Source organism: Miscanthus floridulus, chromosome 8 (assembly GCF_019320115.1).
Source record: "Miscanthus floridulus cultivar M001 chromosome 8, ASM1932011v1, whole genome shotgun sequence".
NCBI lineage: Eukaryota > Viridiplantae > Streptophyta > Magnoliopsida > Poales > Poaceae > Miscanthus > Miscanthus floridulus.
The window spans coordinates 208,235,170-208,259,928 of record NC_089587.1 but is presented as its reverse complement, the minus strand read 5'-3'; the positions used below and the strand labels follow the sequence as shown (position 1 = coordinate 208,259,928).

At 47.1% G+C, this 24,759-nt stretch overlaps 2 protein-coding genes across 3 annotated transcripts; one reads left to right on the top strand and one right to left on the bottom strand.

Annotated features, from left to right (window-relative positions):
* Positions 1 to 1,309: 1,309 nt before the first annotated feature.
* Positions 1,310 to 7,882, bottom strand: LOC136478053 (probable histidine kinase 6). 2 transcript variants are annotated; one of them, XM_066476378.1, is made up of 11 exons: positions 6,907 to 7,881; positions 5,843 to 6,076; positions 5,570 to 5,739; positions 4,883 to 5,095; positions 4,623 to 4,809; positions 4,484 to 4,535; positions 4,173 to 4,402; positions 3,896 to 3,994; positions 3,059 to 3,774; positions 2,144 to 2,623; positions 1,331 to 2,026 (listed from the first exon to the last, which is right to left on the bottom strand). In XM_066476378.1, exons 1-11 carry the CDS (start codon positions 7,180 to 7,182, stop codon positions 1,765 to 1,767), a joined length of 2,919 nt encoding a protein of 972 aa, XP_066332475.1. In that variant the 5' UTR covers positions 7,183 to 7,881; the 3' UTR covers positions 1,331 to 1,764. The 2 variants fall into 2 exon arrangements, with proteins under 2 accessions (XP_066332474.1, XP_066332475.1); XM_066476377.1 differs by having other exon boundaries at positions 1,310 to 2,026; positions 4,173 to 4,535; positions 6,907 to 7,882.
* Positions 7,883 to 18,164: 10,282 nt separating this feature from the next.
* LOC136474747 (U-box domain-containing protein 21-like) lies at positions 18,165 to 19,927 on the top strand. Its single transcript, XM_066472301.1, has one exon. The coding sequence runs from the start codon at positions 18,306 to 18,308 to the stop codon at positions 19,689 to 19,691; it is 1,386 nt and encodes a 461-aa protein (XP_066328398.1). The 5' UTR covers positions 18,165 to 18,305; the 3' UTR covers positions 19,692 to 19,927.
* Positions 19,928 to 24,759: the final 4,832 nt, after the last annotated feature.

Genomic DNA, 24,759 nt, shown 5'->3' with positions numbered 1-24,759 from the left:
ATTAAATCTATTTTTATAATAAATTTATTTGGAGGTACAAATATTGCTAATATTTTTCACAAATATAGTCAAACTTACTGACATGCAAACCAACAACGACAAATCTTTAAGGACAGATGGAGTACTCCAGATTAGATGTGCAGCAGTTGGTTAAACTCAGGGTGGGGCTTAACGTTTGTTTCCGAGATCACGATTCGACAAACTAACTAGGTGATTTGAGAAGACAAGAGGCTGCGGGCTTTTAGTATTGCTCTATAATCAGTGAGCTACCCCCCCCCCCCCCCCCCCCCCACCCCCCCACCCCCCACCCCCCGATAATGTTTTTTTCCAATCTGAACCACGCCATAGACAACCAAAGAGTAAAAAAGTGCCGTCGACCTTTCTTGAGCTGATAAGCTGCCTATTATTATTATATTATAGTGCTAAAATTTGGTGACCTTTGCATCCGGTCCTTGTTTGGTGCACCGACAGGTTTTGTCACAGGTATGCGAGACAGTGAGACAAACATATAGAACCGTAAAAGTTCATATTGCAAGCTCAAATGCAGTAAACAGAAACATGCACACTTTAAAGAAGAAGAGACATTTGCATATGCTGCCCAATTCCTAGGAGTAAGACAATCTAATATGGCGCTAGTATCACAGATATGGGCAGGACCTACCAAATTGGACCAGTGACTTGCCAAGGGAACCAGGCTTGCTCCTTGCGAGAGACATGTAAATGTAATTGCTCTGACTGATCTTCTGTGCTCGAGGCCAACACGAACAGTGAAGCTAGGCAGTAGTATCTTGCACGGTACGTATATACAGTGCAGTGCTAGTCATTTATACATCTTGCTTGCTACATGAACGGTACGTATAATTTACACGCAAACAGTGTCCAGTCATCTAAAATCATACTTTGATTTGATCCCGACATGCAGCACGGCACTGACGCACTGTAGACCATACGGTCGTTACACGAGGTGACGAGTTAACGCAGCGTCACATACATACACTCAATCTGGCACGCTTTACATCCGGAAGGTCCGCACAACACGTCACTAGCACCACAGGATAACCACTGCTGATGCAGAAAGAAGATGGAGCGAGTGCACAAGAACTCGAGCTTTTCATCCTATCTATCTGACGCGCTGTAGTCCAGGCGCGGTTTTCCCTCTTGAAAATTTGCGGTAGGACATTCATGTTCAGTGTTAGTATTTGTTTAACCTTCAGTGTTGATATTTTTTAGATAATAACTATTAAAGGCTATGGTATAATAGTCAGGACATAGCAGTCACTTTTAACTTCTCTCATCCATTCCTAGAAAATATATTGTTTTAACAGTCATAGTATCTAGGAACCAATTGCTACAATTTAAAGAGTATCTTTTAGCAAAGACAAGATTGAGTAGTAATCCATTAGGAATTACCAACATTGCAGAAAGTCCTACAGTCCTACAGCAAATTTACCCTTTTTCCTTCGCGCTGAAGGAATACACTCCAAACAGTTTGGATCATGCGCAGACAACAGGGAAGGGCAGTTCTGAAACAGGGATTGCAACGAGATGTGGTATTACAGGGTGATCTACCTACACTCCTCTGGGCTGCCGCAGGAACTTCATCTGTGATGCAAAGCTAGCTCACGGCACTTTCATCTTTTTCATCTAGTGTTGCGTTGAGGCCATGTCAGACCATTGTTAAGGGTTAGAGTGAGCTGGACAGAAGCAAAGATGGTGATGCTTCACTTTGATGAATGAGAAGTCAGATTCATTGCGGTTTGAACATTAAACAGCTGAATCCATCGTTCCCACTACTAATATGGAGACTGCTTGGTATAGCTGCTCCTCGTCGAAGGGTTTAGATACATATCCATCCATTCCCGATTTTATACACTCTTCATAAGTTGCCTGGATAACATCGGCTGTCATTGCCAGAACAGGCAAATGGTACTCAACAACCGTCGAGCCTTCGCTCAAAGCCAACTTGTTCTTCATTTCCTCATTAGCTTTCATCTCCATTTGCCTTATTTGTTTGGTTGCCTCAAACCTACAAAAAGTAATAATTGAGAAGTAATGATCAGTCGGAAGATTTTTACTTCAACTAGCAAACAAAGCTCAAACGGCAGGATGGAACTGGCAAATGAGTTATTTATTTAATTCATACCCATCCATCTCTGGCATCTGAACATCCATAAAACATGCATCAAAGGAATGTGGGGGTTGAAGTAGACTGATAGCATCCTTGCCACTTTCAACACAGCTGACATTAGCACCGTACTTCTTGAGTGCAGCTGCAGCAACTCTGAGATTGACTTTATTATCATCTACGACCAATATGTTCTTCCCAACCAGCAAGCTACGAAGAAATGACGGCCGATTTTGATTTTCTTTTCTTTCAGGCATCTCTACTTTGAGCAGTTGTTGAATAGATGAAGCAATTGTGCTTGCCCTTATAGGCTTACACATCACAATATCAAATATAGATCCATAATTGTCCTTGTCAGCTTCAGAGGTGACCAAAAGAACTACCTTAGGCGCATCAGACAACAGACCATTCTTGTGCTCGCGTAGATGGTTCAATAACTGAACATCTGTTTCAGGCCTCCAGAAGTCACTCTCAATAAAAAGCATGGTTGCCTTTTCCCTACAAGAAAATAAATATGATGATTTCAAAGGTCATACAAACAAGTATGAAGTGCAGATTATGGCGCTTTAAGAATGTTTTATGCTATTCTCGAAAACAATTTGCGAATAACAGCCCAGCCAGGGATTTTAGGGTCCTATATACTTTTTCAATATCAAGCAAATTCAGGACAGGCTGATTACATAGACGGTATATCTATGATATCTACTAAAATATCATAGAGTTGCCTGCCTTTCCCACCAGCTTAGGGGTTTTGTTGAGGCTGTCAATGCATGCAGCTCTACATGGTAGCAAGGCGAGGTCTTGAGTTCAAATCTTTAGTCACACAATTTAATAACAAAAATGTGCCCTACTCACATTCCACATCTAAGGCTTGAGGTTGAGGGAGCCTCCACGTATCTCCAGCATTTAAAAACATAACTTAACAACACTCACCTAGAAACGGTCGCTCCATTTTTTCCAGGGAAAGCTTTTACTACTGCACTCATATTGTTCACAACTTGAACAATTATTCCCAACCTCTTGAGGTGATATCTTGTAACAGCACTACGTACAGGTCTCCCATCTATCAAGATGGCCTTCATTCCCTTAAAAGCAGTTGGTAGTGCCTCTGACAAGCTCCTACTTGAATCAACTGAAATATCTTCGTATGAGCGCTTCAGTGTGGCTGAGAATGTGAATGTGCTTCCAACAAAAGGACGGCTGGTGAAGCTTATCTGCCCACCCATAAGTTCAGCTAGACACTTGCTGATGCTTAAACCAATGCCAGTACCACCATAATTCCTTGAAGTTGAACTATCAGCCTGCATAAAAGGTGTAAACACACGATCCTGTGCTTGCAATGGTATCCCAACACCTGTGTCCTCAATACTTATCGCTAGTGTGACATGGTCTGAATCGCTTTGATTAGAATTCTCGTCCTCAAGATCATCCAAAAGCGACTCCTTATTAGAGAGGAGCAGCTTAAAATATTGCCAACTATTCCGTCTGTCTGCCGCTTCAAACCCACTCAAAGTATTGAAGGCGCCATTAGTTGTTGATTCAACTTTACCATCTTTCCCATTCATGGTTCCATGTATGACCTGATTGGCTTCCATATTTGAGTTCTCATCCAAACAGACCCGCACAAATACATGACCTCGTTCTGTGAACTGGAACAGACAATAGATATATCAGTGCATTTTCTGAATGTATTTGATGACAAACTTATGTAAGAATTTAACCAACATCATTCAAAGTTGTAGCGTGAGGATGCCAAAATTGGCTGCTTACTTTGACTGCATTGCCAACCAAATTTGTCAGTATCTGTCGAAACCTCCAAGGATCTCCAAGAACAACCTTCGGAACATCATTGCATACAAATACTGCAAGCTGCAGCATGAAGGAAAAAGATCAGGAAAAGTATCTGCCACAAAGAAGTACAGGGACAGATTGGTTCAGGCAGAATTGCATTATTTGTCAATTGTTCGACCAAAAACTAGGACTAAAAGCAATCGTATCCATTCAAAGTGATGGCACAGGCAACATCATTTCCTACTTTAAGCAATACCTCAATGCACTTCTCCCGTGACTTTGAAGAAAACAAGGAAATAACATCATCCATGAGAGAACGCAGGTCAAAAGGCACCGCTTCAAGCTCTAACTTTCCAGCTTCAATCTTTGCTCGATCAAGGACATCATTTATCAGTGTTATCAATGCTCTGCCACACATTTGAGCAGTTTGAGCATAATCTTTCTGTGTCATAGTTAAATCTGTTCCTAAAAGCATATCCAGCATTCCTACACCAGAAGGAAGAAATTTTAGATTGCCAGGCCCATGAAACTGAAGATTAAGTAGGATCAAAATAAATGCATAAGTACCAAGGACGCCATTCATAGGTGTTCTGATCTCATGTGACACAGTTGCCAGGAACTGCAAGAGAGACAAACATAGATAAGCCATACATGATGCATAAGCTAGAATGCCTAGAAAAAGAGAGTGCTGAAGTACAGGTCAAACCTGAGACTTTGCAACATCAGCAGCTTCTGCCTGAGTTTTCAGCTCTTCCATCTTTCTACAATCTTCTGTAACTTTGTCATATCTAGAATATGCAGCGGCAATGCTATACCCCAGAAGCATCCATATGACAAATAAGCCCAAAGGATTGGTTATAACAGACCAAGGTATAGGAGGCTTTTGTCTATACCTGCAGGTTGACAACATTAGTGGAAAATAAAAGCAGCCAACAAAGTTAAGATTTACCGATAAGGACTACCAACCTGCACCTCATTTCATGCCTCCTAAATGGATCTCCAAAATCCAACATGCTAACATGAGGCACTTGTTCATCCAAAATTGAAGGTCCATACAAAGCCATAGGCTCTGAAGCATTTGTGACATCATAGACATTCACCACAATATCCTGATTGCCAGCAAGTTTGCTCAGCAAATTCTCCACAAGTGACTCCACATCAAATCCTCCACCAAGATATCTGTTAGTAGGGAACTTGATTAGATTTGACCACACTAGTCAACGGATGCATAATTATGTACAAAACACAGCAAATTATTCTCTTTAAAATTAGATAAGCATAGTGTATAATTTTGATTAAATTGAGGCAAGTTGCAAAGATTATGTAACCTGCATAATCTTATATATCACTAAATGTGTCTGTCATCAACACACTATCCTTTTGTTAAAAAGAAACACGTTGTTCCTAATATCACCTGTTACTAGACATGTCAAGATCATCGTAGTCAACACAAATTTAGTGTTCATCAGTGAACCACAAATGTGGTATGTTACACAATTACAAGATATTACATGGTCAAATAATCCTGCGCGTAATTTTATTCATACCCACATTTTACTGAAGAATGGATGTCACACACAAGTCTAAAAGGCGATAATACTAGAAATATTTGGTTCAAAAAATAAAAATAAAACATGAGTTAGAACATCTCACCCAATAGTTGCTTCCACACGTTGCTCAACTGATGCATCAGCAGGGAGATCAGGGCGGTACACAGCAAAAGTGAGAACTACTCCCAAGTGGTTTGATCCAAGCAAACGAAATGGGTTTGTTAACACAGCTTTGCCAGTAGTCCTGGCCCGCAAAATGTTTTCTTGGTCCTCCTATATTGGAAATAATAAATAGATTGCTTTCACTAAAGAGACATCAAGGGTCATAAACACACCAATGAATATACAAAGAACAATCAAATAGAAGTAACCGTACCTCCCCAGACATCATGTCAATGCGTGCAAGGTAGGAAACTGTATCCTGAGAGAAAATCACTGGGGCATATTCATCCCGGGGAGGTGCAGGCTCCCGCTGCATCGTATTCATAATCCATCCCTGTTGGCTTTCAAACATTTCCCTCTCATGATGGAAGACACGCTGTGCGTATGCCACCCCATTCAGCAGGGGTCGCTCAAATGACGTCCTTGCCGTGTATTTTGCAAAAGTGTCCTGTAGTAGACATTGTTTATTAAGCCAAAATAAAAACACTGGGCAGCAATATGCTATAAATTGCAAGAATCAGCAGAAGACATTTTGTTGATTTACCAAAGTAATTAATCAGATTGGTCATTATATCAATACTTTTGTATGGAAAAAATGAGCATGTCTTCAAATACCATGGGCCCATAGCACTGTGCGCCTAAACTATTGGTAAATCAACAAAAAGGGAAAGAGAAACGAACTGTAAATGCAGGAAAGGACGCCTTTGAGGATGAATAATCTAAGCAAAAGAAAAGAGAAAGGCAGAGAGCAGCTTGTAACATAATTAATCTCTGCGACAGTGACCTTTCTCAGAATAAACTAAGGAATCAAAAGGTTGTCAAAAGAGCACCCCCAATGGTTGTCAAAGTAACCCCCCAGATGGTTTTGCAACGAACACACTAACCACTCTATGAACAAACAATGTCCCACCAACCCAACAGTTCAGTTCAGCGACATCTCTAATCAGCCTAAAAAAATCTCCGCCTAACCGCCGCAGGAATGGACATTTTTCTTTCCACGAGACGATGAACAGCACCTGTCCCAGCCAACCACAGCAATCATGGCGTGCTAAACGACTAGTGCCGCAACGACTGTAAGCGTCAACAAACCACAAACGCATCTCTCTCTCCTTTTTCCCCTTTTTCTTTTTGCTCCTTAAAGAAAAAGAGAGAGACAACCCGGAGAACAACGTGTAGGATCTCGGGGGTCCGCCATTGCCAAACCAACTGTCAATTGATGCCGCGGCATTGCAATCTACAAGAGCAATGGCGGAGAAGAGGGGTCGAATGGTTACGCACCGCGTCGATGGCTGGAGGGGACTTCTCGTAGTTGAAGGTGGCGATGAGAATGGCGATCGCGTGGACGTGGTTGACGGTGACCCCGAACTGCTCCTGCAGCATCCTGGCCCTCTCCTCGCACATGCTGAAGAGGCGCTCCTCGGCGCGGTCCATGCTCTGCCGGCGCTGGGTGCAGTGCATCACCGCGGCGCCAACCACCGCGATTAGCACCCACGCGGCGGCTGCCAGCCCCCTCCACCTCCTCTTCGTCCTCGCCCCGGAGTACTTGCCCCCCATCCCTGCCTCTGCCTCGGCCACTGCCTCTGCACCCCCAAATCTACAGCCGCTCCTCTTCCTCCTCCTTCCCCCGTCCAATGCCCACCACCATATGCTCGCCGCCCACCCAGAACTTGAAGGGCTCCGGGACCCCTATCACTAGCAGCAGCAGCAGCCCAGCACTAGCAGCAGCAAGCGGCGCGGGAGAGTGGGAAGACTAGAGAAGGAAGCCTGGAGCCCTGGAGAGGGAAGAGCGGGCGGGCGGGCTGGGCGAGGCGTGGTGCGGGAGCTCTCAAAAGAGGCGAAGCTTTCGCGAGTCCCCAGCGGCGATAGCTGCCTTAAAATAATTACGCCTACGACTAGTTGCTCGCGGGCATTAACTAATCCGGCCACGGTACCCGAGCACTCCGCCCAGCTTTCCCTTTATTGCCTCCACTCCGCGGCCGCAGCACGTTGATCCACTTCCACCACACCGCCAGCGGCCCAGCGGCAGGGGGCGAGGCCGCCCGGCGGGGAGGAATCCGCGCTTTTTGGCAGCAGATATTCGAGACAGGCGGGCGTGGCGCGCCCGCAATTAAAACGCGCCTCCCGTAACAGTGGAGTGGTACCCGCTAATCAAGGCTAATCACCGGCTAGTAGCGGCGGCGGTGGGCGGCGAGCGTGGCCCGTGGCCGTGAGAGGAGAGGGGGGACGGAGACGGACGGAGGAAGCGAGGGCGTTTAAAGCCATGTGCGCGCCGCGCGGTGAATTGCCGCATCTGCCCCCGCACGATGGCTATCTGTTGTTTCTCTGTTGCCGTGGACCGCCAGACCGGCAGCAAGCAGGTGCGGAACTGGACACGTCAGAGGGGTACTCCGGGGAATAGAGACGGTGCCACGTACGGAGTACGAGTAGGGCGGCATCTGGACTCTGGAGCGGCGCGCTCCGTCCTCCGTGCACCCGGCGCATGGGCCCTCGTGTGCGCGGCCCGCGGTGCCAGCGCAGAGTCCATATCAGCCGTCGAAGAGAAACCTCGGTCAAACCCGTCTCTCTTCCCAGACCCGGCCCACCAGCACTACGGGTACGAGAACGACAGTAGGACTCTAGCAGCCACGGTGTGTTAGGCTGGTAAAGTGCACAGTAAATTTCGGATGACTCATCACTGAAACAAGCTGAAACTTTAACCGCGGAGCACGCCGAGATGGCATCCGACACACAGATTCTGTGGTGTACAGTAATGAACTGATTAAGGATGATAAAAAACCTGTTTGCTCGAACTTATTAGTCATTGTACAGTATTTTTTTTCTCACAATAAATCAGTAAACAATATTTTTTAGCTTGGACTTTTACAAAGCGAACAGGTAACTCTAAATGAACTACTAGGAGTAATTAGTTCAATTCCGACGTGGAGAAATCCTCACATGAATTCAAGTAGCCATGGCCCAGGTACAGACTGAGCCTCCCAACCAGAAAAAAAAATAACTAGGATATCCTTACGAAGGCCTTGTTTAGATTGCAAGTTTTTTCACTCTCTCTATCACATCAAATCTTTGGACACATGTATAGAGTATTAAATGTAGATAAAAAAATAACTAATTATATAGTTTGATTGTAAATTATGAGACGAATCTTTTGAGCCTAGTTAGATCATGATTGGACAATAATTGGCAAATACAAACGAAAGTGCTACAGTACCCGATACCGATTCCTAACCTCTGGCACAGACGCAGAGTTCTGTCCTCTGTCCTCTGGCCTCTGGCTGGATGCCAAGTATACGCAATAACTGTTGCTACTACCAGGGACAGGATCTACAGGGGACTGGGGGCTCCCCCCACCCCCCGCACACACCGAGCCCGCGTGTTAATGGAAATATGAAAATATGGAGAGAAATAGAGAGATAGAGCAAGAAGAAGATACCAACTTCTTCGTCCCTAACCCCGACCACGCGCTGCATCATTGCATACTGATACTAGCACTGTGCTTCAGTAATCGGAACGTACGCGACGTCCCAGATGGAACAGATCGTGCTCCTCCTACAGGAGTCAACCATGTGTGCTGCATGTTTTCAACGCATCGGATGACGCGGGCATTTCACCGATCGTAAATTTTCAGTCAAAACAGTATTTTTCTCTCACACCAAATCAGCCAGTAGTAATAATCCACAATCGTATACGATCGTTTTAGCCCCAGCCAAATAGGCTACACATTCATATGCTCCCTCTATTAAAAAAATACAATTCTTGTTTTCGATAAGTCAAACAGTTTAAACATTAACTAAATTTCTATCAAAAGGTACCAACATTCATAATACAAAAAAGTATCATTAGATTAGTTATAGAATATATTTTCAAAATAAATTTATTTGAAGACATAAATACTAATACTCTTTACTGTAAACTTGGTCAAACTTATGTCTCAGTTTAACCGACACGGATCCCATAATTGTATTCTTTCCTGTACGGAGGGAGTACGTCCACGGGCATGAACTTATCCCTTGCTTTATTTGCTACTCATCGTGCAACGGCGACTTCCCAGTGGAGACGACGCTGATAATGTAAGCTACTAAGCTACTCCCATATTAGCTGGACTTCTCATCCCGTCGAAAGTGAAATGATTTTTTTTCAAAAGATCCGTTACCGTGAAATGATTTTTTTTATAAAAAAAACTTCAATTTAGATGCAATTCTCCGCTCACTGCAACTCGATGGCCTCCTCCCGGTAAGGAAAAACATCCCCACTAATGGACAATCGAGCACCGTGGAGCTACACAACTCTAACCCTCGCACGAGGGCAGGCCTAAAGTACCTTCCTCCTGCAGTCGAGCAGGTTATACACTATGTTCAGCTTTAGTTCCAAATCGTAAATCGTTCTGTTTTTCTAAATAGATATCACTTTTTTTTTGAAAAAATAGGACATCTACCTAATAATTTAAGATAGAGAAACAAATTTGTAAATCATGTTGGACGGCAACAAACATAAAGCTAACTTGTGAAACGGCTCGCGCGCACACACATACTAGTCCTACCTCTACCTTGGGTAAGAACCGTTAGAGAGTAATATATCGACTATTATCCAATTCATACATTCTTGGATTTTGCTGTGAGTCGTTCATCGAGACGGTTCCCTCGTACGACCTCTCACCACTTCGACAAACCCTTTCTGTGCCGCCATTGAGCCTCAAGCTCGTCGACCCCTGATCCCGCCCCGCCCATCGCGTGCCGCCACAGAGGTCTTCACTCGTCGGCCCCCGATCCCTCCCGATGCGCCGCGCCGCTGCGTCTACTCGCATGCCGCTGCATGATCTCACCGATCGTGCGCGCCTCTTCCCGCACTGCCGCAACTCTCGCTGCGATCTCGCCAGGCGTCATCATGCTAGAAACCGACGCCGAGCAGCAGCTCCCCGTCTCCGGCGCGAGCACGAGGCTGAGCAGGCTGCTGCTGCCGAGCGCCTTTTCATCGAGCGCGAAGCTACGCGCCCCTGTTCGCGTGCAGTGCCGGTCGTTAGGATTTTGAGGGCCCTCTGGCGAACTTGTCGCGACGGTCTCTTTCGACAAATGTTTCTTAGGTAACATTCTAAAATTCTAACACCTGACCTAAATTACAAGAAAAATATAACTATATGAGTACAAAGTACTAGACAAAAATTGAACAAGGAAAAAAAACCTAGGGCCTAGACAATTTGGATATGAACTTATTCAGAACCAAGATTCACAAATCACAAAAAGGGCAGAAGGCAATAACCAAGATCAGATGTTGTCGTCTTCGTCGAGCCCTGCTTCAACTGCTTGGTCGTCGTCGTCGTCTGGAACGCCTTCGTCTGGCTTCTGGAAGACTGGAACTCGAGCATCGGTGTCTCGGTGATCTGCGCTGGTGATCGCGTGGTGAACTGTGATCAGCGCTGCGTGTCTCGCAGTCTCCCGTCTCGCCAGAAGTCCGGAAGTCGCGAATCGCAATCGCTATGTGCGCGTGTGCGGGTGTTGGCGGCTCGGCTCCTTGCCTCCCGGAAAGAAAGAGGCTGACGACTCCTTTTGCTGATGGGCTGCTGCATCTTCTCATTAATCTTAAATCCTAATGGACTATAGCTAAAGGGTATGGAGTATTATATACTTGGGCTTGGGCCCCCATCCTGCGAGGGCCCTCGGCCGTCGCACCTCCTGCCCATCTCTTAGGGCCGGCACTGTTCGTGTGCCCTTAAACCCGGCTTGATCCATTTATTTTTTTCATCCGAAACAGTGTTTTTCTCTCACAAATTTCTCCAGCATTCCTCCAAACCATCCCTATTTCTTTAGAATTCGGACAAGCGAACCGGCCGAAGTGGCTAGCGTGTTTGGTCTGTGGATTGACTTTGTCCAGCGTAGGTTCACTCCGCATGGGCTCGCCTGTGTTTTTCTATGCAATGATTTAATTCCTGGGATTGACTTGGGAAAGTTATTAAATAGAATCGTTTGGTGACGGACGCCATGGACTGACAACGCAAAACCAAACCAACATCTCAGGTTTAGCCTCAAGATCGGATCATTCCGGACCGAATGATCTGCTAAACCAAACAGGGTCCGCCCGCGAGGCGAGTGACGGATAGGACTATAGGGCAAACGCAACTGCGGCTAATGGTGTCAATAACTTTATGTATTCTATTTCACCTGACCACTCTAAATAAATATTAAACAATGATAGATTTATCTTCTCAATCAAGTACAAATTAATAACCATCTCATCTTTAAATTCAGGGACTACTATTCCACGTCAAGAAGATGTCTCCTAATAAAAAGCTTCTTGGTACGGCTACTACTTTGTTTCTTGGTACGGCTAAGGGTTTTGAATCTAGGAGTATGCTGTACTAGCATCTCAGTACGAGGACCTGGTACTTACCCGTAAGCTGGGTTGCGTAACAGCGTACGTTCTGTTTGGACTGGTTTGATTTATAAGCTATGGCTGAAAGTATTATTAGTTGGTTTGGTGTGAGAGAAAAATACTATTTATTAATTGATAAGTTATGACTTATAAGTTAAATACGAGCAAACGAATAGACTGATAAGTCCGTGGGAGGTCGGAAGAGAGATGGAACATTCATGGCTGATGGTAAAATGTTATACAAATCGGGTGACATGAAAACTCCCACACAGGTTCTCTTCTCCCTCTTGATCACTCTCACCCTGTTCGCTGGTTGGTTTCAGCCAGTTCAAACCAACCAGCCAACAGTATTTTTCTCTCACAATAAATTAGCACCAGCCCAGAAACCAACCAGTGAACAGGCGTCCGAGGCCTCACACACTGCCGCCCCTGCCGCGATGCCGTCCAGTTTTAAGATTTCCTAACGCCGAGCAAAGTGTTACTACTACACTGTTTAACTGCATGTACTATACTCCAAACTACTCCAAGAATCTCCATCTTTTTCCATACAGCCTTATAAGCCTTTGTCGAGAAGATGCTAGCTCGCTCCTTTTGTTTCTTTCTTTCTTTTCGGTAACCTCCATTTGATTTCAGTTTCTCCCATGGCACGGCACCCGCGCGCCACCTGCTTTTGCATCTTGGACGCGAGCAGTGTGACCTGATAAAGATGCGCAGGCGCAGGGAGCCAGGGAGGGAGGGGGTCATGATTTAAAAAGGCCCAGGACCCTGCGCATGCACCTGTGACCTGTCGATGCGCGATGGGCAGAGGCAGAGGCAGACGAGCCCTCTTTCGCGCACCGGTGCAGTGGAAAAGCTCGCTCCGGTTCAGGCTACGACGTCCTCGCTCGGCCCTAGCCCAAGCAGAAGCCAGCGGCGAGGCCCAGCCGAGCAGGCACTGCCCACTTTGGTATGAGTCGGATGCTCTAGCTCAGCTGCCAGAGCTCAGGCCATCCAGAAGGCTTCCATGTGATGCCAGCCATGCCATCTACTTGTACAGTCGTAGTCCTCCTACATCAAATATAATATTATTTTCTTGTCGTTTCTCTTTCTGCATTTACCAGAAGCTTGCACTACGACTACTTTTACTGCCGTGCCATAAACACTCAGCAATGTTTCTTTTATGGGCACTGACCTGAAGCTGAGGCTGTCAGCACCGCTGCCCCGTAAAACGGCCGGTACACTAGCGGTGGCGTACCACGCGCCCGTACCGCGCGCCTGCAACACGTGCTAGCGTACCGACCGGGCCTGCCACCGCATAGCGCACTGTAGCAGAAAGAGAAAGGGGAGGGAGGAAAATAAAATATGGAATAGTGGGTATAGAGTATGAGATAGAGATAATACAGGTGCGGAAGAAATAGGTATAGAGTAGAGAATCTTAATGACTAGAATAATATATTTTTTTTAAGAGATGAAAATAGAGGTGAACGAAGCCTGAGGAATGAAGGGGCTGTGACCGTGAGGGACGAGTGGCATCCCCAAACGGCCAAACCCACACACACGCTCTGTACTTGCCTAGGTAAGATTTCCCCACGCAGCGCACACCGTGTAGATACGGATACAGTGGTACCACTGGCCGTCTGGCGGAGCGCGAGTAGTTGGGGGTGCAGCGTTATGTCGCCCTCGTCTACAACATTTCTGTATCACTGAGACACTGACGCTCTCGGAAATACACGTACCGACGTAGGAGTACGGCCGCCCGACCATTTATCACAAGCGGACACACACCGGCCTGTGCGCAAGTATGCACATAGTACTACTACGTGCGCAAGTGGCATCGTCGCAGCGCCGCCTCGGGGCTCGCCGTGGTCCAGTGTCCGTGTCCGCGTTCGTAGCAGCCCGTCGCTGGTATTGCGATACGTACGTGAGATCACCCGGTCGGGCGGTGGCGGGTCACAAGCCGCTTGCTGCCCCCATCGACGGACACGGGCATTGACAACAGTTTTAACTTTAACTAAAATTATATGAAAATATACTAATACTCATGAGACAAAATAAGTATCATTAGATTAGTTATAAAATATATTTTTATAATAAATTTATTTCGAGACATAAATGCTAATACTATTTACACCTTGATTAAAGTTAGACAAGTTTGACTGCATAATTGTATTCTGAGTACTCTTACGACCCAGACGGACGGCAGAGCAGAAGAGCGCAGAGGCGCCTGCGCTGCGCGGTTCAGGCGTCGTATCTCTTCGATGCAGCAGCGGTGCAGCCTTTGCCTTTGCCATTGCCAAGTGCCAACCGAGGAGGCAATGTGCCTGGGCCAGGCAGGCAGCATCCTCAGGCGTTGGATTTGAAGAGCCTGGGGTGGATGCGAGCGCCCCAGACCAGCAGCATACAGGAACCAAACAGGCCCTTTATGCGGGGCGGGGATCTCACGTGGGCTGCTCAGTCAGGGCAGGCCCGTAAGGTTTTCAACTTTTCCTAGGGCCTTGGCCGATGAGCTATATTGATTACAAGGGGGTCCGGAGGCCACCACCATCTTGTGCAAACCAGGCCCAGATTGTTCTTCAGTCTCTCTTTCTCAGGAGTTGGGTGACGGGATGGGCTATATAATCTGTTAGGACGGCGAGAAGTTGTTTGAGTTTGATTTAGCTTATTCTCTCTAACATAACACTGTTAAATCATTCCAAATCATCTGAAATCTACTGTGCACTTTACCAGCCGAACACGCCGATGATCCCAAGTCCTAATGCTGCAGGCTAGCTCCTGTATCATATTTTCCTTTTTTTAGCTTCGTTTTTTTTTCCGAGACAATTGGTATGACGTCCGGTAGCAAAGTTACACGCAACTTATCGTCTCATGTAGGTATATCAGGCAGTGGATCGAATTCTGCAGCAACCTGTGGTGTCAAGATAGATACGAATGGTACAACGTAGATCATAGGAACATTTCAAGGTATATATGTCCAATCCAATCAGCAATTTCGTGGGATGAGTTTTCTTCGTCGTCGTCCCATCCCATCCCTTGTACATATATATGGCAGACAAGGAACCAATCCCACCGTGCTTGTTCTCTGGGAATCCTTCAGAACAGAGGAGCGCTGGCTTGTGGTGTAGATTTGTTCAGACCAACGGAACAGGCATAAGCCAGGAACAGATAGATGATCGATGTTGTTCCGTCCTTGACCCAACGTCAACATGTGCAGTTGCCAGTAGCATTACGGCGGACGAAAACGTAGCTAAACTATGTGTGTACAGCACTAGGTAGCACAACTCAACTTGAGGAGTGTAATTAAAAAGACGCGGACTGTTCAACCTTAAGATATGCATGCTCCTGTATAGTCTTAATTATTAACCCTTCGGTTTGCTTGGCAGCTCTACCCATCTAATATATGCCTGATCAAACTCTCAAATATTTTCACTAAACTCTTCACTACATGTATAGTATCTAGCATTTCAAATTGAGTTCAAAATATTTATACCAGTTGTGCTGAATAAAGCTAGCATCGCATCATATATACCGCATGAGATCCCCTTTATAAAATTGGAAAACTTGGAGATCCGCATCTAGCCCTACTACGACGTCACGTATGTACGTACAGGCCCCTGGTGTTGACTGTGATGCTGACTGATGGAGCCATGCACGTTACATGGCCCATTATTGAATCTGCTTGTTCTTGCTGAACCATATACCCCATCTCGTGTTGTCTATTCGCTCCACCTAGCAATATGATTGCAGATTTGCAGTACTACAAAATACTACGTACTTATTGAGAAAAACTTCAAACCATATATATGCTACCAGCTCCCAACCCTTCTGAAGTATGAACCTTGTTTTTTAATTTCCTGATACATCGTCACCTAATCTCTACGGCGAGAAGGAACGACTCGACCCGTGATTGAGTCGTTAGTCACGGCGCCTTGCCTATTTATTTTCGTATACGTGTTGGCAACCAACCGATCGAGAACATGGCGTGTTGGTCTCGCGAGGTCCACAGGTCCACTAAAAATTTTAGAAAAAAAGAGGCAGAAGATTAAGAAATTCGCGTCATGACAAGCGAGCGAGACGTTCGATCGTTAGGTTGGTGAGCTTCCAGATCGTGATCGACGCCTAGTAGACGAACGATTTTTGCTGATAAAAAGCTCGTTTCAGCTTATGGAAGCAGTACTGTCACTGGACCGACCGACCGACGCATGGATCCGGCTACTTAGCCGTCAAAGTCGCCAGTCGTCTCGTCGGCACGCACACCAGCCGTAGATCAGAACGGCTAGACTTTTAGGGTAGCAATTTATATGCTATCACCGATTCACTGTACCCACGCCAGTGTGTCCGACTTGGATGTGCACGTCGATGAGAAGCCAAATGTGAACTAGGTTAGCTGAAAGCGTTCAACGAACTTCCAGATCACGCCATGGACGTAGGTCATCGATCCATACGAGGGTTTTAAGCGTCAAACCGAAACAGCATTTTTTCTCCTTTAACCTTAATTACCCACTAGCTATAGATTGTCTACCCGAAGGAGCTAAAACTTTGTGTCTGGTTCACCAGTTTTCCAAAAAATTTCCACCTTTAGATTTAGTATCAGTAGATCAGAACTCCGACAACCTACGCCTTTGTTTCATTTCACCGTCTGTGATTTTTGAGTGATGTCAGTGTTGCTGAGGATTTGAACGTGACACCGATGCTAACCATGCAGTAGTGGAGGAATTAGTGGAGAGAAGTCAAGATCATGCTTTAATTATTTCAGATGCTTCATAGGTATGTTGCAAGTGTTTTATATAGATGTTGTAAAAATAGATTGCGATGTTGCACATGTTGCAATGGTTGTATACGTATGTTGCAAGCGTTCGTTCGAAATGTTTTATCTTTTATGTTGCAAGTGTGCTTATTTGGATGTTGCATATGTTTCACACATATGTTGCGAAGAGTATGTTCAAAATATTTCAGCTGTTTTAGTCTTATGTTGCAATAAGTGTTTTCATGCTGCAAGTTGCAAATGTTTTATCCGGATGTTGCATACGTATGTTTCACACATATGTTGTAAGTGTATGTTCTAAATGTTTCATATTATTCATACTTATGTTACATTCAAGTGTTCCATATTGCAAGTGTTTCGTGTTTCAGAGGTATGTTCAGAGAGTCATGGGGGCAACGCGCCTGGGGTCGTGCGGACGGGGAGTGCTCGTCCTCATCCCGTCTCCCGGGTCCCGCCTACACGGGAAGAGAGGAGGTGGTCAGGGAGAAGGAGCGGCGGGAGTGGGGTGGGGCAAGACAGACAGGGGCGGGGCACGCGTGCGTGGCGGGATGAGGCAGACAGGGAAGGATTGCAGCGCTACGGTGGGAGTACGACGCGTTTCTGCTAGGCCATTATGTACTGTCCGATGGAATCCTATCCCATCGGACGTCCGGGCGCTAGTAATTCCATAAAATTTTATAAAAAACTCAACACAAAGCCTGGTGTAAATAGCGACCTAAACTCTAAACTAAATGTCTTATAGTATGACATCTTGTTTGTTCAATTTATATTGATTTGATACAATGAATTTGCTTTTGTTCTTCAAATACAATATTTTGTAAAATGGACAGATTCCTCGTGGAACAAGGATAGGACGAACTCCCCACGCCTCAAAACATACACACGCACACCAATATGTGAAACTTGTTCTTGGAATCATGAAACCCTCAAATCAAATACAACTCACAAGGCCAATCACTAGCCACAAGTATTCGAAGCATGCTACATATCTCAACGTCCATTCGTGGAACTCCGAAGTGGGATGATGACTGAAAGTCTGAAATGGCACTACTCCCAAAACAAACAAGAGCAGAGAAATTTAGAAACGCAACCCGAAAACACAAATAAAGTATACGACAGAAGCGTTTATCCATCTCAGGACAAAAAAATTGAGAGTAAAAAAGAGCAAATATTCGCCGTCTCCGCCCGTGGCGTGTACAATTCAAACTTCCATTCAACGGTCAACATTCAAACTCCGATCCCAACGAACGAAGGACAACCCCTCCCAGCCAGTCCACACTCGCGGTTTTTTTTTTCCTTCCCCGTCCGCGCCCTTCAAAACTGCACAGACCCACACCGCACGCCCACATGCAGCAGTAGAGTACTACGCGCCATTCCGTTTTCCATTCAACGCCGGCGAAAGCAAGGCCACAACCTATATATTCACAACGCCGACGCCCACCCAACCCCGCAGTCCAGGCAAGCACCACCACCCGTCAGCTCGCGGACTCCACGCACCGTTCGGCGACGACCGTACCTGCAGCCGCACAGCAAACCGAGGGACGTCTAACGTCTTCAATACTAGCGCGCGGGGATGGTCACGCCGGTGTCCCGCTACCGCCTTCGCCCGCGGTCGGTGCGTGTGGCGGTGTCAGAGATCCCGCTCGCCACGAGGCGGACGGCGAGGCAACCGCAGCCCGTGCCGGCGGCAGCGGCCGTGGCCGCGGAGCCGGCGATTCCGAGCAACTTCCTGTGCCCGATCTCGCTGGAGATGATGCGGGACCCCGTAACGGCACCGACGGGGATCACGTACGATCGTGACAGCGTGGAGGGGTGGCTGGAGCGTGGCCACTCCACGTGCCCCGTAACCGCCCGCCCGCTGCTCGCGGAGGACCTCATCCCGAACCACGCCTCGCGGCGGATGATCCAGGAGTGGTGCGTCGCCAACCGCGCCCTCGGGGTGGAGCGCGTGCCCACGCCCCGCGTCCCGCTCTCCGCCGCCGACGCGGCCGAGCTCATGGCGGCGGTGCCCGCCGCCGCGCGGCGAGGCGACGCGCCGGCTTGCCGCCAGCTGGCGGCCAGAGCCAGGGCGCTAGGGAAGGAGAGCGACCGCAACCGCCGGTGCCTCGCGGCGGCGGGAGCCGCCCGCGCTCTCTCTTCAGCGTTCTCACAGCTCGTTGACCAGCCGGCGCTGGCGTCGTCGTTGACCGCGTCCGGCGGCGCGCTGGATGAGATCTTGGCCGCGCTGGTCGTTTTCTTCCCGCTGGCCGAGGAGTGCAGGAGCCACATTGCCTCCCCGGCGACGCTGAACGCTGTCGTCTCGATCCTGTGCCACGGCGAGACGACCGCGAAGGCCAGCGCCGCCGTCGTGCTCCGCGAGATCGCGTCGTCGTCCGACCCCGACTGCCTCGACGCCATGTCCGAGACCGACGGAATACAGGACGCGCTCATCAAGCTCCTGCAGAGGCCCGTGTCGCCGCAGGCTACCAAGAACGCGCTGGTCACCGCCTACTACCTCGTCACGAACAGAGGCCTAGCAGCCAGCCGCCTGGTCGACCTCGGCATGGTGGAGCTCCTGGTCGAGCTGCTGGTCGACGCCGACAAGGGCACGACGGAGAAGGCGCTCGCGGTGCTGGACAGCCTCTTGCTCACGGAGGAAGGCCGCGGGAAGGCGTGCGCGCACGCATTGACCGTGCCGGTGCTGGTCAAGAAGATGCAGCACGTGTCCGACATGGCAACCGAGTTCGCCGTGTCGGCGCTGTGGCGGCTGTGCAAGAGCTTCTCCGGCGAGGGCCCGTGCAAGGCCGAGGCGCTGCAGCTGGGCGCGTTCCAGAAGCTCCTCCTCCTCCTGCAGGTCGGCTGCATGGGCGTGACCAAGGAGAGGGCCAGCGAGCTGCTCAGGCTCCTCAATGGATCGAGAGACGGCGTCGAATGCATTGAGTCGGTGGATTTCAAGGGGCTCAAGAGACCCTTCTCATGAATTAAGCTGTGGATAGACTACTAGATTAGGTTAAGAAAGAATTAAGCTGTGGATACAAGATACACAGACACAGTTAGGTTAATTTAGGAACTGTTCTGCTTTTTCTGTTTTTTTGGGGAGTTACATCTTTTTGCTCCCCCCCTTGGCCCTTGGTCATGGGCTCATGGCCATTTTGCAGTGTAACGCTCTGAATGAAGTCTGCAAAATCAGATCATACAGCCAAAAGAATAAAAGCATTGCATTGCTGCAAGTTTCTGACGATTTGCATGCCGGTTTTGAATCTTCTTGGCGCTTCGGGTACGGAAGAGATGCCATGTTCATTACGCCGTCTGTCATGCCATGCCCCTGAAAATTCAAAGCTGAGAACACAATTTTTGACTTGACTGGAGGAGAGACCTTCATTTCATTATTGTAGTTATACACTACTATAGCAAGGCCCGCCCGACGGAACATCCAGAAGAAGGTGAAGTAGCTGAGTGTTCCGTTTCCATTTTGTGTTTGGAAGGAAACGGGTGTTACATTTGAAAACTGCAGACCAGCGTCAGAGGAGCAAACGGCAAAGGGCTTTAAAGAACAAGACAAATGGCAAGCGAACAGGAGCAGCTAGCCCAACTATCTTATCTTCATTGCTTCCACCGATGCAGTTAGAGTGCTTTTCTTCAGACGACCTGAACGGAGTGGTCTTTGCATGGCACTACAAAAAAAATAATATTTCTAGGGTTAGCTAGTAATCTTTTGTAGGGGTGGTTTGCCCAGCCGCCCATACGCAAGGGTCTCTACAAATCATGTATTTATAGGGGCGGTTTCAGGCTGCCCTTACAAATCGATTTGTAGGGACGGCTGGTGATTGAGCCGCCCCTACAAATCGATTTGTAGGGGTGGTTCGTATGACCAGCCGCCATACAAATCTATTTGTAGGGGCGGCTTGTATTACCAGCCGTCCCTACAAATCGATTTGTAGGGGCGGCTGTAGTACCAGCCGCCCCTACAAACAGGTATTTATAAGGGCGGTTCAATCTAGAACCGCCCCTACAGTACGTTTTTCCACAAAAAAAATTCAAATTTACAATTCAAGATCGCGTTGCCGAACGTCCCACGACCAACGTTCCGAACCGTGTTCGCGTTGCCGAACGCCCCGCGACCAACATTCCGAACCGCGCTCGCGTTGCCGAACGCCCCGTGACCAACGTTCCGAACCGCCTTCGCGTTGCCGAACGCCCCGTGACCAACGTTCGCGTTGCCGAACGCCCCACGACTACAAGCACAAGAGTATTCTATAAACTACAATTACAAGTCCAATTCACAAGAATATATACAATCCATCATTAAATATACAAATTCCATACACATTGTTATCAACGACCTAGAGCTAGCCTTTCAGTCTCACGAAGGTGTTGGTACTGAGGATTTGTACCTAACTCAGACTCTCGGTCATGGTAGGCGCCTCTGACGTGTACAATCTGGTCCAATATGAAGTTACAAAGGTCACCGACGAGCTCTAAGAGTTGGTCATCCTTATATGGGTCTCTTTTCATTCCTTTCTCTTCTCTCCACTACAAGAGAACAAGTTTCGGTTTAGTATTTCATACCATCTACGAAGTTTTTATACTACGGGTGAAGAGGTTCAAACTTACCCTTAAGGGGTGTCTCCTATAGCCAACGGTGTTACTCATTATAGAACATATATAGTATCCACAATGTACACTCCCATGCTTCTGCTTGGGGCACTGTGTGTTTTGCATATGAAAATGTTAAGTAATGCTTTTGACAGCCAGTAACGGAGTACTGAAGAAGTAAGTTACACTTACCGCACATAGTGTTTTTATAGCCAGCTTTTCCTTCCTTGCTGGATCATGCCTTCCATGATGATTAGTGACATAGAACCTAAATGCCCTGTTCGAATTATTTTAGCAAATACAACTTGTTAGTATCCAAAAGTGAACGTTACAAGTATGTATACAAACATATAAGCTAATGAGGATTGTCGATATGTATACGTCTTGAGAATCGATATGAAGTCTTTGTATGTCAATGTGTCCTTATCTAATGAATCAAAGACCCATGCCATGCTCCTCCCGACATCGACGGCTATACAAATCCAGTGGTTGTTGTATGGATTTAATCATAGAACTAGATAAGCTCTTTTGCATCGAATAAAATATATCGAATAAAGCTTTAAGTATAGAGTTGAGCTTACTCGAAGTTGTATGGTAGCCATATAGTAGAGTGTTGTTGGAGATTTTTGAAAGCCAGGGCAATGTGTGCCGCAACCTTAAGGGACTCTTCCCTTAGTTTCACTGTACGGATATGCTCTTTCTCCCGAAGAGTCTTTGCAGTAGCTAGCTCTTTGGCATCCAGTGTCCACTGTTTAGGGTAATTAAAATTTGTTTGGGCTATAGCTTGAGGGTCCACATACCCGGCTTTTACACTTGGCATTTGTTTGATAATGTGCACTTGCATTCTACAAATCACGGCATGGGTTAGTTACAACAAAATTCAAAGATTACATTCATATCATATTGGGAGGACAAGGACTTACAGGCACCACGTGCGAATTAGATTCATCTCCATTTCTCCTATGTGAAAGCATGTTTGCATGTCATTGAAGTCAAAGACAATTTTCCCGGCTGGGCTTCCAAATGTGCCGGCGGGGAAGCATGCTTGTATGATATCTATGCTCGTTGGGAGAACACGCAAGTACCAATCATGGAACCTTCTCATTCCAAGTGGTAGGCGCTGGATGTCCCGATTTGGTAGGAAGGGCTTGCCTCTTTCATATGTTTTTGGGCAATCCTTTGACCATTTGATGGCATCAACATTTGGATATTGCTTTGCAATTTGGTGGAGTTTGCTAGTGATGGCCTCCTCAGAACCCCGTGATGGGACTTTTTAACTTGGTTCTCAGGCTTGAACTAGTCATGGAAATACCACTTGGACACCAACGAGACGTCTTTGATCGAAACATAAACTGGCCTTATGGTGATTGGATGCTTCTTTCTAAGTTCCCATTCAGGCATGTCCTCATCTTCTTGTGCTATAGCTTCTTCAGGAGGCACTCGTTGTTCATGTATCGGCTGTGCTTGTTGAGAAGACCGTGGTATCTCAAAATGCACTTGCTCGGTACGAGCTGGAGAAGGTTGTGGCATCTCATTAGGCACATGCTCGCTAGGAGGCGGGCAAGAATGTGGCATCTCAGGAATGTGGGGGTCACAAGATGGTGAAAATATTTCCCGACCTCAACAACTCGCTCCAAATTTGGGAGAGGGGGGTGGCGAAGAAGCAGTCAATATAATATCCCATTTGTGCTAGAGGATGAACTGCCCCATAATGTCTCTGAGTAACACCAGCCCCTCGGGAGTTGCGTAGTCTATCCTCTAGTGCATGAACTCGAGCTTCACTGTATGCACCTCGACCCTAGTGTAGTCCGGTGGTATCTTATTATTGGGGTGTAAGCCACTGGGAGGATGTGCCACACCCGTTGCCACCTCCATCACAGTGTTCTATCGGCCGCTGAGAAACACCAAGGTGCAACTAGTTGGTTCCCGTATGTGATCGACTGGGGTTGTGGCTGCAGTGGAACCTTGGCTGCTAGGAACTTTCGGAGAGCTACCAACTAATGCCAGTTCTCCCGGCGGCATCACTAATATTCGTGGCTCCATAGATAGTCCTTGCTCCTCTAGAGCCTTCGCAACTAGAGCCTTCACTTAGAGCTCAAGACTAGTCTCCAGGTCTCAGCCATGTTTCTTGTACATGTGCCTATCCTCTTTAAATCCTTGCTTCCATATCGTCCTTTTCCCTAGCCCCCTGGTGCGGTCTGTGTGCTCCTTGTTTCCCAAGCCAAGGCTAAGCTCGTCCCTCCCTCTGGAAGGATTGAATGAGCCCTTCTCCTTATCTTTAGCATATTTTAGTATCCTTGATACCGCCTCTTGGGTCTCCAGCTTATCAAACTTAAGATTACTGCCGGATGATTCTGTACTCCTCGCATATATCTAGTTTCTTGAGCGTACCTTCAAATTCATCACATCGATATTCCCAGTAGCTGTGGCCTCTTCGTCCATCTTACTAAACTTCTCTTTCTTGGCATAGTAGCCACCGGGGCCTAGATGATGGTGGTGTTTGTTCCTCTTCGCCAACTCGATGTTATGGGCATTGAGCTCCAATGCCTTCGGTGAAGTCTTCTGAGCCACGAGCTCCTCCCATTGACTAGGAGTTATTTTGCCAAACTCGTTGAAGGGAGTTAACCCCTTTTGGATATACTTTGTGTTGAGCTCTGACCTCCAACGTTGGAATGACTCTCCATCATCCTGATAGCATTTTTTTACCAATTCGTGCTTACCCTCTGGAAATCTAAAGTTGACCTTCAGCTGCCTATCCCATATTGCAATCTTTGTGTTCTCTGATACCTCTTTCCAGTTAAGGATTGCTGGGTTCAATTTATCTCTTACTAGGGCCCCGATCGCATTACGGAATTTTTCTCTTAATTCCTTCGGCTCAAGGATCTCCCCTGCTGGCCCGACCTCCGTTATCACATAGCATGCCTTATCTGGATATAGATTTCCTTTTCTATCCCCTCGTTTCCTCTTAGGCTTGGTAGTCGAGGTTGTGTCTTGAGTTTGTGGAGCAGAGGCATCGTGATCCGTCTCTGTGGCTGTTGCCTCTGCTCTCCTTTCCTCTACTCCGTCTTGTCCAGTGAGATATCACGGACATCGACGTCATCTTTTTTGAGTTTCAGGAGGAACCTGTATATACGACAGGTCAAAGTGTTAGCAGAGGTAACACAGCCAAAGCTTTAGCAAAATTTACAAGCTAAGGCTTTTTTCCTACCTCCTCATTTGGGTCAAAATCCTTGTCCAAATCTTCCTCCGTTGGCCTCCTTCTGGCTTCACGTGGGAAAGGATCCTCGGGACTTTCATATCCCTCTTCTAAGTCATCATCATCATCATCCTCTTCTTCTTCGCCTTCAGCAGCCTCTCCTTCAGGGCCTTCCTCCTCGTCACACTGCTCCTGAGTAAGCATCACTTCTAGATCCTTTTCTACCTCATTATCGAACTGTTCCTAAGTAAGCTGG

What these genes read in the sequence shown, in the direction of transcription:
- LOC136474747 (XM_066472301.1), top strand. Translation starts at nt 18,306, where the DNA reads ATGGTCACGCCGGTGTCCCGCTACCGCCTTCGCCCGCGGTCGGTGCGT.
- LOC136478053 (XM_066476377.1), bottom strand. Translation starts at nt 7,182, where the DNA reads ATGGGGGGCAAGTACTCCGGGGCGAGGACGAAGAGGAGGTGGAGGGGG. An exon ending in CCCCTCCAGCCATCGACGCG is followed by an intron (nt 6,077 to 6,906) that starts GTGCGTAACCAT and finishes TGTCTACTACAG; the next exon opens with GACACTTTTGCAAAATACAC. An exon ending in AATGGAGCGACCGTTTCTAG is followed by an intron (nt 2,624 to 3,058) that starts GTGAGTGTTGTT and finishes ATTTTCTTGTAG; the next exon opens with GGAAAAGGCAACCATGCTTT.